The following is a 16,728-nucleotide window of genomic DNA, read 5'->3' as shown; positions in this document are numbered from 1 at the left end:
ACGGGTCATTTTAAGCGGGTTGAAATCGGGTTCGGGTCGAGTCGGGTTGGGTCGGGTTGACCCGTATTTTTCACATGAAATTTTTTATTTTTTATTTTTTTTATAAAGAAAACAATATGTATTTGCCATTTGGATAGTTATGCAACATATTACTTGATGTAAAATGCATTATTTTGAATTAACTACTTATATCAAGAATAAACTCAGTTAAACTTATTAATATTTATTCAATAATTTTAAAATTTTACAAATCCTAACATTGCTATCTAAAACAAAACAACACAAAGATAAGTAAAACAAATATACAAGTTTTATTTTTACACAATATCAACATTCCAAAAAAAAAAAAATTACAAATGACTTATTGAATAACTCATTTGATAAAGAATAAAAACATATAAGAAAGTTACAATTTTAAAAATTAATTTTATAATCTATTATCAATTGTGGTTGACACTCTATTTCAATTTGAGATATACATTAAAGTTTGATTGATTACTTATTTATACCTAGTCTCTTTTATGAAGATCATATCATTGTTAAGCAGCACACACTCTAGGAAATATCATAATTTATTTTGAAAAGCTGTTTATTTTGAACATAAATTGTTAAAAAATAGATCTAAACATTCATAATTTATACTAATTTGATATTTTGGCTTTACTATTTTCACACTTGTGAATGTGTCTCACACATATCTACAATTTTAAATCTGTTTTTAACTTTACTGTAACTAGATTATCTTAGCATGTACTTTGCTATTTGATATCTAAAAATCTTTACTCATTACAGAATGCTCAACCATTTATTTTTCAATTAATTTGCATGCAGTTATGTAAATGTATCAATTGTTTCCTTAAAACTCACAATAAACAATTAAACCAATATTGTCTTAATTTCACTATTTTTTTTACTCAAAAAAAAAAAGTTTTAAAAAAATGATTCGGGTTACGGGTCAACCCGTTTTTGCTTCGGGTCAAAAAATCGGGTTCGGATCAGGTATTTTTCGGGTCGGATCGGGTCGGGTCAGAAAATTCTGACCCGTTTTGCCATGCCTACGTCACACGCACACACCCGCATACGCATGCAAATATAAAAACTCTAAACAATTGTGAAGATTAGTCCAATCTTACCTCAACATTTGCCACCTGTGCGGTTCTCATTGAACATGCACCAAAACCAAACAAGCAACATATCGCCCAGAAATTTAAACGTGTCAAGAAGAAAAGGACTCAGGGTCAAAACTGTCATGTCAAAGTATAATAGAGCGTGGTCCCACGCGCCTCATCTTCGGATGCAGATACAGGCTGTTAAGGTCCTTATAGAATGGTCTCCCTCGTGGACCTTTTATTAAAGAAAAGAAAACAAAATTGATATTTTTCTCCCTCTGCCTAGCTACATTGCACTCTCTCCACCATTCAAATCAAATCTCTATCTCCTGAATTTTCCTGAGAACCAAACAAAAGCTAACGCGTGATTCACATTGCCCTCCTTTCTCTTTATATATAAATATATAAAGGGATCTGTAAAGGACTCATTGGTTCAGTTTCTAAAATCTATGTTCTTTTCTTGTCCACTTCTTTGGTCATTGGAAGAACTCTCTTACTACATCTCAAAAGAGGTAAATTTTCATTCTGTTTCTGCCACCTTTCCATTTTTTTCTGCAATTTTTTGGAGCTTATTCTGATATGTTGCAAGAATAATGTCACATCGATGAACTACTTTTTAATTCATGAATTGTGTTCCTTTCCTCTCCTTCACGATACCATATTTCATGAAGGATGACTCTCTATATGCTATTGCTCTTTTCTTTTCCTTCATGAATTGTTTCCTATGTTCTCTTTGGACTGATGTGTTCTTATTTGTAATTTAAAAACTATTTCAATTTTGTGTGTGGTTCAAGTTAGCTTAATTGATAATCCTAGAATTAGGAATCTAAAATTGAATCCTCTCTTTTTTAATAGTGAAGGGTAATCATTATTGTCGAATTAAGAATCCAAATTTGAATCACATCTTTTTATTATTATTATTATTATTAAATTTTTTTTTTTTTTGGTAGAGGAAAAATGGGGGCCTTTATGGCTATATTATACCCCGGGTAGGGTGCCGTTTTGACATAAGCTCCAACCGTTCTTACCAAACCGTGTGGGGGGTCAACCCCACCAAGGATGCCTACCAACAATTGGCTGTGGAGGTGATTCGAACCCAAGCTTGACAAGCAGGGTCACGAACTCTTTACCACTAAACCAACCAACGTGTTGGCGAATCACATCTTTTTAATAATAAAGAGTAATCATCATTATAGAACGAATACCATAAATTCACCTCTTATTATAATTAATGTGTATACACATACATTTTACTATTTTAAGGTAAACGGTTGGTGTTACCATGTAATTTTAATGTGATATTAGTTAAAACCAAATACATAAAATGACACTCATACCCTTGTGAAAAAAAAAGGGAAATTTTATTAACTGCTCTTGGTAAATTAATAAGATAACTACACTAATCATTCTATTCCTTTTGCCTTGTCTCCATTTACATTTTCCTTTATGACAGTCTCAACTCTCAACCTCTTCCTTTCTTTTCTCCACAGGACTTAAATATCCAAAACAAAAGCCTACCACTAGAGCTTTATATTGTCAAAGAAAAATGCTGCTAAGAAGCTCTTCAACACCAGTTCTTGGATCCCTCCTTCCATCCTTCTCAGACAGTCCCAACCACAACAACTGCAATCACTATGAAACCAATAACATCATCATCAAGCACCCACCACCTACCATTCCCCAAAATCACAACAACAGGTTCTCACTTCACCAAACTGGCCCTCTCAACCTCTCCCCATTCTCATGCAATTCCTCTCCAATCTCTCCCTCCATTGCTGACCTCGATCGGAACAAAGGCTTTCGAAGAGCTCAGTCTGATGGAAACTTGGAAGGACTAGCCTATGCTTCTTGCAGCACCAATGAAGACCAATACATTGAAACAAACCTACCCAAGAAGTTTTCAGCGAGACCCAAGTGCACCATGTTGCAAACTATACAATCTTTCTCATTTTATAATTCAAAAGGTGAATATGAGGATGAAGAAGATGAAGAAGAGAGTGATAGAGAGGATGATGATGAAGAAGAGAGAGAAGAGAGGGTCATGGCTATGAGAGCACAAACTCTAAGTTTGGAGAACAAAATGAACAGCATGATTTTGACTGAAGAGGTGAATGTTAAGGATCAAATTTGGAATATGGGTATTGGAGATGAAAAGGAGCTTCTTGGTCAAGGGATGTTTCTTGCAAGAGGGATTGGCATTGGTGGTGCCAGTGGTGGTGGTGGTGGTGGTAATGGTGGTCGAGGACATGGTGGCGGCAGTGGAGATTTCAACTCAGGAGAGGACAACCAAGGAGTTGAGGAGTATTATAAGAGGATGGTGGAGGAAAATCCTGGCAACCCTTTGTTTCTGAGAAATTATGCTCAATTTTTGTACCAGGTTAGTTTTGTTCTTTCTTTGTTTACCCATTAGTTTCTTTTCTTGTTGATTAAAACTGATGCTAAGATTTGTGCTTTTCTTAAATCATACCAATATAGTTACTCTGATGATAATATTTTTGCAATTTTTGTTAAAATGATGAACATTTTGCTTCCATTGGACATATTGCTTTTCTTAACATTTGTAATGATAACGCATATCAATATAAAAGACATATTGCAATGATGGATAACTGGATACTAAAGAAGCAATTATCATATCACAAGCTAGAAGAACCTTTTTAGAAGCTAAAGCTAAATTTTGACGAGGGAATGATAAAATTTATAAATGATACTCTGCTTCACTGGGGCATTGTTACTAGTTAGTAATGCTTAACACATTATTTTGACAGTCAAAGAGGGACCTTCAGGGCGCCGAAGAGTGCTACTCTCGTGCTATCCTAGCAGATCCAAAGGATGGTGAAATTCTATCACAGTATGCTAAGCTAATATGGGAGCTACATCATGACCAAGACAGGGCTTTAAGCTACTTTGAACGAGCAGTTCAAGCTTCTCCTGAAGATAGGTATGTGTACTCCATTGAATAAAAAAATTTACATACTTTAGGATGCTATTTTAATTTTCTTGTTCAAGTACTTGGTATGCACTTTGCCACACTATATAACCTGTGATTTTTGGTTTTCAGCCACGTTCAAGCAGCATATGCTAGCTTCCTCTGGGATACAGAGGAATATGAAGAATATGATATGCCAAAAGATGTTGAAGCCATGCCATCACAATTCCATGGAGCCGTGGCTTCTGCGAGTGCTTAAATTGGGGAGAAAAGCAACTGGACTGTGATAAAGCATCAAGCCGTTGAAGCCATATCATTGGTTGACAGGAAGAGATGGGTTTTCCAGGATGATCTTGCCAGTGGCTTGTAAATCAAATGAAGGTGTTGGGTAGCTATAGTTTGAACACGATGTAAACTATACGGTGCTAATGACCATTTAGCCATACCAGTGATTTACCCCAAAAAAACACTTATCAAGAAGGGAATCTACCAAATGAACGAAAAATACAAAGAAAATAAAAATTATCCAGAATTCTTCATTGTCATGATTCAAAGTTTATGTGTGAACAAAAAAATCTAAATAATACCTGAGTTACTTTCTGCATTATATCCTCTTCTAGAAAACAAAGATCTCTCTCATCACAAACAAAGTTTCTCTCCAAACTAATTTCAAGAGAGACCTTTCAAACTCTTAATATATATTTTTATTAAGTTTGAATTTTAAAAATCCAACCATTAAATTGCATTTAATTATGTTCTTTACATGCATAGCAAATTTCATTCAAATTGAATGTTATTTACAATGCAATCAATAAACTTGTGCATAAAACTTTAGATCACAAATACTTAAAATTTAAGTATTTAATTGATAACATAGCAATTGATCTTTGATATTCTTGAAATTTTGCAAGCATGAAAGATATAATAAGAACATAGGTTAGATTTTTCAAATTCACACTCAATGTAAAGATATATAAGGAGTTCGAAAATTTTCTCTCCAAACTAATTTAGAGAAAAACCTTTTTTCCTTACCAATGTCCCATACAAGCAGAAGCAGCTGCATCATTTTGGGAATTCCTGGACACACGACTTGGAAGCACAAAATTGTTGAATTTAAAGTCAATCATGGAACCAACCAAAATTGTTGTACCAGCTGTTTAGAAGATCATGACAATCAACAAGAGGAAACAAGATTGATATCAGATTGTTCACTCTCTAATAAACAACAATGATATTTTGATATAAGAGAATCTAGAAGAGTAAAGTAAGATTTCTAAGATCAGAAAGTCATTCATTAAGCACTTGTTTTCCTGAAAGCATGGGACATACAATGCCAAAAAATTTCCCACTTGAATTGCATGATAAAACCCAATCAAGGGGAAAAACAACATAGCTATACCCACACAAGAAACAACACAAGCAAGTCTCTCACCACTGCCATTCATGTAAAATTGCACACCTCAAAAAAGTACAACATATTTTTCCTGAAACCATCAGAAGGAAAACGCTTTATCGGCAAAGCTTATGAGCCTAAATAGCTCAAATCACCCATCAGATCAGACTAGTAGCTTTGACCCACAGATAGTTCTGCCCTCAAAAAACTTCTCCCCATCTTTAGATGCTTATCGCCTAAGGATTTTCATCTCATCGTGAACCACGCTGATAAAAATCATTGCCTCTTAGTCTGTTGTCACCACCATCCTGATAGCTTCCCCTGCCCAGACTCCGTGAACCAAAACGCCCCCTTGGAGCCTCTGTTTGGTAACTGCCTCTTCCTCTTCCCCCACGTCCTGGTTATGGCAATTCAAAATGGATGTTAATATACACAAATTCAGCGTCATTTCAACACTACCACAACAACAAAACAGACGAATAATGGCTACTCCAAAAACACCATGCCACAAGGAAAATAACAACCATAAAAGTACGAAAGTTGAATTAGCTGCAAACATATGTAAGATCTAGTTTGGCCCATAAATTTTTCAGTATCAATGAATCCAATAGTCACTATTTTGTTGGACATCAACCTTAAGGAAAATAATTTATTAGAGTAAGAATTTGATCCTAATAGACAGCAGATATTACCTATTGTGAAACGAGGCGTTTGCTTGTTACTACGATAACCATGACTTGTTATCATGATAACTACCACACAGCAGAAGCTAATAACCACTACTTCATCACCATTGTGTCAAAAATGCCAATGTACCGCAATAAAAATTTCCATGTCCCTCTCCTTTCTAGTCTCTTTGTTTTTGGAACAAACTTTTTTTTTTTTCAAAAATATTTTCGCGCATAACGTAACAACTATATATAAAAATCTAATCTGTCTTTTCTAAGAAAAATAATTCTGACAGTTGCTCTTTATATTCCAAAAAGATTTTTTAGGTAAGAATCCATGCGGCCCATATAGACTAATCTGTTAAGAATCCAAAGCCAACCCCAAAAAATTTGGGAATAAAGCACATTTATCCTTAATATTCAAAAGATTTTTTTATATAAGTTGATTTATTTTAAAGATATAATTTCAGCCAAACTGACATAAAAGCAGTTAGCAATTCAACATTTGAAACTATATAAAGCATGTGATCAAAGAACAAATAATCCATAAGAAATACATTTGTTGGAGTACAATTTTTAAGACATCTCCAACTATGCCTGATTTTTTGATAATACGAATTAGAGGAATAGATAAAAGGCACATACTTCCACCTCGAGAAATGCCACTGCTGTTTGGTCTCCTTTCCTCAATGTAGACTTGCCTTCCAGCCAACTGTATCGGAGAGGCCTACAAAGATAAACAAATTTAGGCCCAGCTAACAGTATTTTATAGAATTGACATTTAAAATATAATTCATTGCAAAATTTTTAAAATATAAATCATTGCAAAATTTCAGTAGATTATTAAAGATAAAAAATAAAAAAATAAAATAAAATTACAGCACATAAGACAGGCTGTGGTTCTTTCAGGCACCATAAAATATAAAGAAAAAATGGATTAAAATATTACAACTTTCAGGGAATAATAATCAAAATCCCAATTTACTGTTCTATTCACATTGCATGGAAATAATAGTAATAACAAATTCCGGAAGTATTAAAAACATAGTTTATTTAGTTTTTCGTAAGCTTCAATAGATAAGATACCTGATACGCATCCATGTTATATTCAAGTTGTAACACAAAATATCAATAAAATATTACCAAATACTTAGGATATTCACTACAACACCTTGAAGACTTTTTCAAATATATTTAAAGATTAAAAAAAAATAGAGAGAGAAATACAAACCTTGAGTGCATTTTGAACACCAATAAGGTCTTCGAACTCAACAAAGGCATAGCAAACTCCAACTTCCTGTACAAATCAATTGCTATTTTAGCTGCTCACAAGGTCACATACAACGAAGTCACTATCAAGAAAGAAAATCCCACCTTGCGTAACCTAATAAAGACACCATCAGGTATGATTTTGCCAAAGTCCTTGAATTCCTGCTCAATTTCTTCTTCAGTAATCGTAGGAGGCAAGTTTCTCACATAAACAGATTTCGGTTCATCTGGAAGGAAGATGAAGAATCAACTTAATGCTTCAAAAATGAAAATGCTCAAGCATATCAACTTAGTTACATGAGATAACCTTCCAAGTCTGAAATTCAAATACAAGTGTACTCTCATAAATGGAATCCTCAAAATTTCATGTGCAATATTGGCACATCACACAACAACTATTGGAATTTGAACCAATCACATGGTCCCCAAATAACATATATATAACTTTTTTTATAAGTAAATTATTATTTGGACAGGAGGACCCAGCCCATATGTCCAACTAAATATTACTTAAACAAATATTATCTTTGATAAATCAATAGTTGGGATTGGGGGTGATGGGAGTTGAACACTAGATGTCTCTATTGGAAACACTAGGAGATGCCAATTAAGCTAATTAAATGATACATTGTAGAATGCAATAACAGGGGAAGGACAAACACTACAGAGTACAGACAGCCCAAGACCAGCAATAAAGTTAATGCTATAATGTCATCAAAACATAAATGATAAATTTTAAAAACATGTATCAATAACTAGACCTTCTTCCATTGTCAGACCCTCCTCCACTGCCTCTGCCGCATATTCAGGCACATATGACAATGCAGAGTTTGACTGCTGAGCAGCAGGCTGTGGTGTATGATTCCACTCTGAAGCAGTCGGGAAACTTCTATTTAAAGATGGCTGGCCAACTGCTGATGATGCAGGCTGCCCTCTAGAAACTCGCAGCTAGCAAGTTCCAACCATTAAAAACACAACACGTAATATATAAGTTAATTAAACCAACAGAAACTAATAAATTCCAAATTTCAATTAATGATGGATCTGGTTTTAGTAAAGGTATATATATATACACAAACACACATACAAAAAACAAACAAAATACATATCAATAAAGGTTCCAGTCCTCCCATGCACAAATCTGAATCAATGGAAAACACCCAATTCTTCTTGTGTTAATTCCCATGCATGGTCCCATTGCTTCTTTTTATTTATTTTAAATTTGCATATATCTTCTCCAACCCCAGTTTCTCTCTGACATAGATGCTTTTTACTAATGAATCCAATATTTTTTCCCCAATTGATTAATGAACAAAATGTCTTTTGATCATGTCAGGTATATGAAGAACATACAAACATGTGCAAACCAAACTCGCATAAACCTTCAATAAAGGAAAAGTAGCTAATCCAAAGGCACTTGCAGGAAACAAACACATCCTGGGACATAATGGCAAAACAACAATGCAGCAGTACATTTGAAAATGAAAACAGAGTGGCACATGTGTTAACCACCCCCCACCATCCACCACACACACACTCCAGAGTAACAGAACAGGTACATACAATAGAAGCATAAGTTTTCTTCAGTGGCTCTCCCACAGGCTCCTCCACAGCTACAGCTGGGGCTTCATGCACAGTGTTTACCACACTTTGAAGTGAAGCAGATATCTCCTCTGCAGGAGCTTCATCCACCACAATTTCAGTTTCATGATCCTCTTGCAGCTGTTGCTCTGGGAGACTATATTGATGTTGTTGCTCTGGGAGACTATACTTATCAACTGGATCTTCTTCTATATGGATTGAATCAACATAATCCCGGGCCTCTTCCTCCAAAACATAGTCGGAAACTGCTAATACCACTGGGTTAAAATAATCCCGCCCTCAAAAAAAAAAGACATGGAAAAAAATAAAAACAAAAATGCAACACTTCTCCTACTAAACAATCTAGAACAGCCACAAGTTGATGATTTCAGGGAAAAAGGAACAAGAAAATTACTCAGTTTATAAACAACTTTATTTTTTCAACCAAGAATTTATGAAAATATCTACGTTACATGACAACAAGGAAATACATGCACACACAGTTCACCAAATAAACTATGCTTCCTCAACTAGCAATATTACTGACGACTTGATAATGCGCCTTAAATAAGTAAAGACAAAAAGAATCATGATGGTATAACTAACCCCAACACTTGCATGGGACCAAAACACAAATTGATCCTTTTTCGTTCACATTAACTGTGACATGCCAAGTCAATTTCCATAGTCTAAGACTGGGAAAAGCTTGGATGAGTTCAAACACCCAAGAATAGGAAACTAGAAACTTGTTGGCTAATTTAAATAGACATCTACACTGTACAATCAGTCCCATATGCATATAATTGTTTAAACTCATGGTGGAGCCATGCAAATTGCATATGAAACCTACTGGGCTCAAATTTCAAATATCTAGTAATTAACAATTCTCATAGCAAAGCAGCTGCATTACCTGGCAGCTCTGGAAGAGGGCTAGAAGCATTCAGTTGTGTATCAAACTGGTGTTCTGATGGAATAGGTGCTTGATGTTGATAGATAATTTCTTCATCATCATTGAACTGGAAAATATCATTAAGAACAAAGTAACCTGTCTCTTGAGGAGCAAGAAAAAAGGTCTGAATAAATTTCCTCCGTCCACTGAATTCCCTTGCTTTAACCAATCCTGAAACCATTACCAGAACACCTCGATTCCAAGAATCAAAGGAATTTAATGTCTTGACCTCAATTGAAGTGAAATTCAACGACATGATGAGCGTATGAATTTCCTGCAGAGGGGGGAAAAATTATAAATTAACATGAAGAAGAAACAAAAAAATAAAATAAAATAAAATAAGAAATGTATCAAGTCACAAAGCAAAATACACACAGTTGGCAACAGAAAAATTTAAGGGAAGTCTGATTGCATCTGAAAAGATCAACCACCAAAATATATTATAGATCATATTTCCACTAGAAATAGAATAATCCAAGAAAATTGCAATTTGGTGACATGTAAATTAAAAAAAATTGATGAGCATTTCATATCTTTTGCTGATGACACCATTTTATTTTGTGATGCTTCTAGGGAACACTTGCTATACGTCAAAAGATGGATCTGATTTGTTTTGAAGCTGTTGGTAGCTTAGATGCGTTAACAAGTATTATTTGTTGCAGAGTGGATAGTTTAACAATGAAATATTTGGGAATGCCTTTGGGTGCTCCATTTAAGGAAACTTCAATTAGAATCCCATTTTGGAAAGGATGGAATGGAAACTCTCTAGTTGGAAGATACTTTACTTATCAAAGGAAGGTAGACTCACTTGGTCGAAGAGTACTCTGTCAAGTCTTCCAACATAATACTTAACTCTTTTTACCATCTTGAAATCTGTGGCAGATAAACTTGAAAGAATTAAGAGGAACTTGTTGTGGGGGACTTCAGAGAGCAGTTTAAATGCTCCTTGGTGGCAGGAGATAAGGTTTGTTCACCTATTGAGGTTGGTGGCTTGGGGTACAGGAGGATTGTGTTTTAATCAAGCATTACTAGGGAAATGGTTATGGAGGTTTGGGCATGAAGCATGCCATTTATGGCCAAAAATATTGGGAAGACAATATGGGGGCCCAAGTACCAAAGTTAGTAGGGGGCTCATGGGTGTGGATTATTGTGTAATATAAGAGCAGGGCCGGGATATAATGACCTCACCTCGATTGTGTAGATATTTTCTGCTTTGAATCCTAGATCCTCAAGGTTTTGTTCTCCTCCCAAAGTACACAGCAATCGAAGAAAAAGCCTCTACACATTGAAGAGAGATCACCCCTTATAAGCACATCTGGGATAGATTCTCTTTCCATGTGGCTTTTGAAGTTGGAGTGGGTAATCGTATTCAATTTTGGCATGATCGTTAAGCTGGGGATATTCCTCTTAAACTTCTTTACCCCGTTCTCTTTACATGCTCAGCTGATAAGGAAGCTTTTATCTCTAATGGTTTGGGTCCCCGAGTGGTGTGGGGATTGCACCCTTCAAGAGGCATTCCCAGAACTTTATAGCTTTAGACATAATAAGGAGTCCTCTATAGTGGAAGTCATGCATTTTCCTAACCAATGCTGCATTGGGACATACAATTTTCTAGAGCTATACAAGATTGGGAGTTGCAACCTTTGACTGCTTTTATCGACCTTATATATTCTATGCCACTTAAGGGTGAGGGACATCACATGACAAACTTTGTTGGAAATCAGCACAACGTAAGGGTTTTAAGGTGCGTGAGTACTATTTCTCCCTTTCCTCAACTCCTGGCATTCTTTTTCTGTGGAAGCCTGCATGGCGCTCAAAGATCCCTCCTAGGGTAGCTTTCTTTTCTTGGACTGCATCCTTAGGAAAGATTTTGACTATTGACAACTTATGGAATAGAGATGATACTGTTGTGGATTGGCACTTTATGTGCAAAAGGAGTGGAGAGTCGGTGGAATTTGTTTGGTCTTCTATGGGCTATGCCAGTGTCACTGATTTATTCTCAACTTGGCAAGGTCCTTTTGGTAAACATCGAAATATAGTTTTCTGGAGGGTTGTACCGCACTGTGTTCTGTGGTGTCTTTGGCAGGAACGGAATGTGAGATGCCCTGAGGAAATGAACGGTCTATCCTCAAGATTAAATCTCTTCTTCTTCACTCTTTTCTGGATTGGAGTACTGCTTTTAATCTTTTCCCTATTCAAATTTATTAGATTTGTTAGACCTTTGTAATTTGAGAGATTGATGTACTGTTATTCAAGTACACCACCAGTGTACCTGGGTTTTCTCATTTTTGATTAATAAACTTTTGTTACTTATAAAGAAAAGGTGGATGGGGATAATAAGAGTTGGAACTTGAGGTTTCATAGAGATTTTCAAGATTGGGAACTTGAGGCAGCCTTCTCTTTTCTTCATCATATTTATTCTCTCGGGGGATGTGTTTCCAATTGGGGTCCATTGGGTCATGCCCAGGTCTTTGCAAGCTTATTGTTTGGTTGGAGGAATTGGTTCGGGAAGCATGGCTCTGATGTTTGGAATTTGGTAGTTGATACTGGGTTGTTTGACGTGCGCTGTTTGAAAGGATCGGAATTGTAGTTTGTTTGAGGACACTAAAGTCTCTTAGGATCAATTAAAAAGAGTATTTCACCACACTGTTTTTTATTCGTCCAGATTTTGGGGTTCAACTCATTGCTTATCCATTCTTGAGTTTCTAGCTTCACTTAGACTGTCCACATGATACTTTTTGTATTTTTGCTCCTTTGTGTTAATCATCATGAACTCAAAAGTTCTTCTCTCTAATTAATAAAAGTGCATTACTTACCTATCAAAAAAATATAAAGAAGAGAGGAGACAAGGGGCATCAGGCCAATCAAGAAGTTCCACTTTGCACCTCTTGTCACACCAAATAACTGTACCAAAGAACAGATACACAACAAAGATTGGGAAATGTAGCATAATGAAAGGGTTGACTAATTAGGGGAATCCTCAGAAAATAGGTTGTAGCAATTTTTATCAAGTATAAAGTAGCAATTTGTATCAAGAATAATGTAGCAATTTGGGAAAATACATGCAAAGACAACCGTCCTCTTAAAACTGATAAGTTTAGAGAAAGTGGAATACAATGATGAACTGCAATGTATAGATAAATTTCCTAAGAATGAGACAAGATTTTAAGGTTATATCATCCACGAGTTTCCTAGTCAAATTTTGGACTATATTCTGGGACATGAAGGTAAGATACAAGAAAACGAGCTTACAAGGTCATCTTTTTTCCTATTTCTGATTTTCCTGGTTTGATTTATTTATCCACATTCCCCTAAAATGATTATTTCACAATCACAATTTTTTTTTAAGTGACTTAATTGTTCAAGGAAAGTGGTTCTGGCAAATACCTCAAAGCTAGGTTCTATGAAATAATCTCATTTCTGGAAACTAAAATCCCCAAAAGATGGGCATTCCAAAATAAGCACTTTCTTACCAATTATAATCATAATTGTCAAAACATGAATGTGAAACGATTTTTTTTTTTTTTCTATATTGTGTATCGTAAGATACACAAACACCTAATGAAATTTATAAAAATAAAGATAAAATTATAGATATACATAAAAAAATATATTCACTATAAATTTAAAATATATTCAACTAATGACTAAGTTAATCATTACTCATGTAATAATATTTAACAAAGCTAACTAAATAAATCAAATTAACATGCGTTTATAACATATACATTCATTTTTTATCAAACTCAAAAGTGGACATGAGCCAAAATAATAATTTCTTCTAATCATCTTACCTAATCAACTCCATCTAAGTTGATGTTATCATAATTTCATCATTTTGTGAAATTATTGTGCATTCACCTATCAAAAAGAAAAGGTATATCGTGCATTTGTTAACAGCTGAGACACTTCATAAACCACACCTTTGATTTTGGTAATGTTTAAATCAGGAATGAATTGATTAGGATCGAATAAATTTATTTAGAATGATTCCAAAGTTAATTATGCAAACTTATTCTAGCATGAACATCAAAGAACTTCAGTAATGTTTCCCAAACTGTATACTTAATCATAAAAGAATTTCTCTTTTCTCCCCCATCTAGATTGCACTGTTTGACACATTTGTTTTCAAAATTAAACTACTTGAATGTATTAGCCACATAATTCAAACCTACAGTACCACCCAACTTTTTTTTTAAATAAGTTTTCGCTTAAGGGAAGAGGGAAAAGGAGATTCGAATTAATGACCTCAGTTTAATGAGGAGTGATCCCCAACCAACTGGGCTACCCCTTGGGGTATAGAATTCCACTCAACTTATACAAGAACTGAAGAGAATGAATTGATCTGTAGTACCATGGCTTATGTAAATTAGTGAATGCTAAGAACTTCTTGGTGAAAATCTTGCTTGCAATGCTTGGGGGCATGTCATTTAGTTCCAATGTTGATTTGTTGGACCTAATGAGTCCATGAGTGATTCTTTAAGGGATCTTGCATTTGAGCAATCCTTGATTCTAATAAATTATTCTCTTAATTATCAAAAAGAAGAAAAACAGTGAAGATTCTCGAGTGCCTTTTGTGCCCATTAATGCTATATGTCATCTCAAAACCATCCCACCCAAAAAAATAATTTCAACATAGCCTTTCTGTTTAAAAGAAGAGTCAAAAAGTCAAGATGTACATATGTCATTTTGTGCTCCTCTCCAGAACCACATGCCAATTTTTCCAATAATTATACACATGAACAAGAAAAAAAATCTGGAATTAAAACAGCCTATGCAAAGCCAAATAGATGAGAAATCTATGATTTGCACAGATCTGCCACCACCAAAAATTTGGCACTTCTGAACATGACACTCATATTAACCCATTTCAGAAGCTTGTTTGGATGCAGATAAAAAGAATTCACCCTAAATACCAAAACAAGTGTAGTAATTACAGGAGTGTAAATTGTTCTTTATCAATATTCCAAAAACTTATAACATTTGTTATATGTATTAACTTTTTTTTCCAACCATGGATCTCAGGCATGTAAACCAATACATATGATTTTGTAAATTCTAAAAGATAATCCTAGTGTCCTTGTCCACAACCACAGAAGAAAATCCATCAAGTTATCTTGTCTAGTAGTAGAAATTGTTATCACTGACCCCGAATCCCTCCCCCACATTCACATCACATGATTAAGCAATACCAAAAAAAAAAAAAAAATCTAAATTAACCACCACAAAACAAAAATAGAAAAAGAAATATGCACCAACTTTTTACCATAAAAAGAAAATTAGAATATCAACCTACCAGCCCATAACATGATTAATCACAGCTATAAGCATTTATTTACCTTCCTTTTTTTTCATTCATTTTGATTCAATCCTAATTGAAACCAAGAATCCAAGCTTCATACAAACACAAACCCAAGTGAGAATACTTTTACCAAATCCGATTTTCACATTTCCGCAAACAAAATGAAAAAATAAAAATAAAAACCCACAAGAATCAATCAAACCACAACTAGAATGCACATAAATAAAATCGAACATGCAAAGAAGGAACATATATATTATAGTAAATAGTTTAAAAGAAAGATTCGTTTACTAGGATTTCAGAGGCTTTCTGGGTAGAATCTCCATCGACCCGAACCATGATGCTGTCAGCGGAGTAGAACTGGTGAGCAAGTTCAGGCTGTTGCTTAAGAATCTGATAGTACCTTGTCACAAAGTACGACCCCACCTGTATATACATGTAATACACAAAAACCATTAAAATGCACACAACCTTAAACAAAAACAAACACATATAAATATATATATTATAATATAAACACCTGAGCAGCAGTGACAGGGCCTTGATATGAAGAGGCCATTTTCCACAGTCACTTTGTAGATTTCAAACCCTAATCTACAAACAACTAGGGTTTTGGATGAAACTGTAGCTTCTTCTTCTTTTTTTTCTGAGCCTAAGAAAACACAGTTCAAAGAAAAAACCAGTGCTTGGAGATTTTTTTTCAGATAAAATAAAATAAAGAAGATTAAATTATGTTAGAGAGAGAAAGCAGAACAGAAAAAGAGAAATGAGAAGACTTGTTTGGATTGAAGATAGATCTGCCAAGAGAGAGAGAGAGCTTTGTCTGTCTGCTAAACTGGTCTGCTTTGTATGCCTTTTTGTTTCGCTGGTTTTATACCATGTTGCTGGGGAATACTATAGGAAACCACAGTCGTTTGATTAGGATAGTGGCACTCTTTAGAAAGACCTACCCACATCACGACCGTCCAAATACATATTCAAAGAAAGTTGGCATCAACGGCTGTGGCTTATCTTAAAAGAAGAAGAAAAAATGGGTATCAATTTTTTTTTTTTTTTTTTCTTGAGGATATGTGATAATAGAATCAACGGCTGAGATTTGATGTTGAAGGCGGACATGATCTGACGGTGGTCAAGTAAGACACAGCATGGATGGTATTGGTACTTAAACTGGGATGTTTTTGGTGAAGTGGCCAACAGAACTTGGTGGGCAAGATTTTGTTCTGACTCAGAAGTTGAAATCAGGAAACTGTGGTTTGTGTACTTTACCAAATATAAGTAGAAATCTTTATTTTTGCGTTGGCAGAGTAACTGAGAGTCTGAGACTGAGACACATACATGGTTTTTGCTAAGCAGAGAAGGGAATGGGAGAAGTCAATTTTGGTGTCCTAATTTGGACAAGAGAGTACTATAGGGTGACAATTAGCATATAATAATAAATAAATAAAAAGAGGTAGAATTTTGGTTCAAAAAAGTATATTAATATATATATATTATTATTATTATTATTATTATATATGTATCAAAAAGG

At 34.7% G+C, this 16,728-nt stretch overlaps 2 protein-coding genes across 4 annotated transcripts; one reads left to right on the top strand and one right to left on the bottom strand.

Annotated features, from left to right (window-relative positions):
* The first annotated feature begins 1,365 nt into the window (after positions 1–1,365).
* Positions 1,366–4,645, top strand: LOC115960421. Its single transcript, XM_031079318.1, has 4 exons — positions 1,366–1,621; positions 2,600–3,486; positions 3,878–4,050; positions 4,171–4,645. Exons 2-4 carry the CDS (start codon positions 2,656–2,658, stop codon positions 4,295–4,297), a joined length of 1,131 nt encoding a protein of 376 aa, XP_030935178.1. The 5' UTR covers positions 1,366–1,621; positions 2,600–2,655; the 3' UTR covers positions 4,298–4,645.
* A 651-nt stretch (positions 4,646–5,296) lies between these two features.
* LOC115959753 (nuclear transport factor 2-like) lies at positions 5,297–16,153 on the bottom strand. 3 transcript variants are annotated; one of them, XM_031078289.1, is made up of 9 exons: positions 15,721–16,153; positions 15,492–15,626; positions 9,860–10,172; positions 8,932–9,215; positions 8,130–8,316; positions 7,474–7,595; positions 7,331–7,396; positions 6,751–6,826; positions 5,297–5,828 (listed from the first exon to the last, which is right to left on the bottom strand). In XM_031078289.1, exons 1-9 carry the CDS (start codon positions 15,757–15,759, stop codon positions 5,683–5,685), a joined length of 1,368 nt encoding a protein of 455 aa, XP_030934149.1. In that variant the 5' UTR covers positions 15,760–16,153; the 3' UTR covers positions 5,297–5,682. The 3 variants fall into 3 exon arrangements, with proteins under 3 accessions (XP_030934149.1, XP_030934148.1, XP_030934150.1); XM_031078288.1 differs by having other exon boundaries at positions 6,745–6,826; positions 15,721–16,144; XM_031078290.1 differs by lacking the exon at positions 15,721–16,153 and adding an exon at positions 12,715–12,802 and having other exon boundaries at positions 6,745–6,826; positions 15,492–15,579.
* Between the last annotated feature and the right edge of the window lie 575 nt (positions 16,154–16,728).

The sequence above is a fragment of the Quercus lobata genome, chromosome 9 (genome assembly GCF_001633185.2).
Source record: "Quercus lobata isolate SW786 chromosome 9, ValleyOak3.0 Primary Assembly, whole genome shotgun sequence".
Classification (NCBI taxonomy): Eukaryota; Viridiplantae; Streptophyta; class Magnoliopsida; order Fagales; family Fagaceae; genus Quercus; species Quercus lobata.
This window is presented reverse-complemented; position numbering and strand designations above follow the sequence as displayed.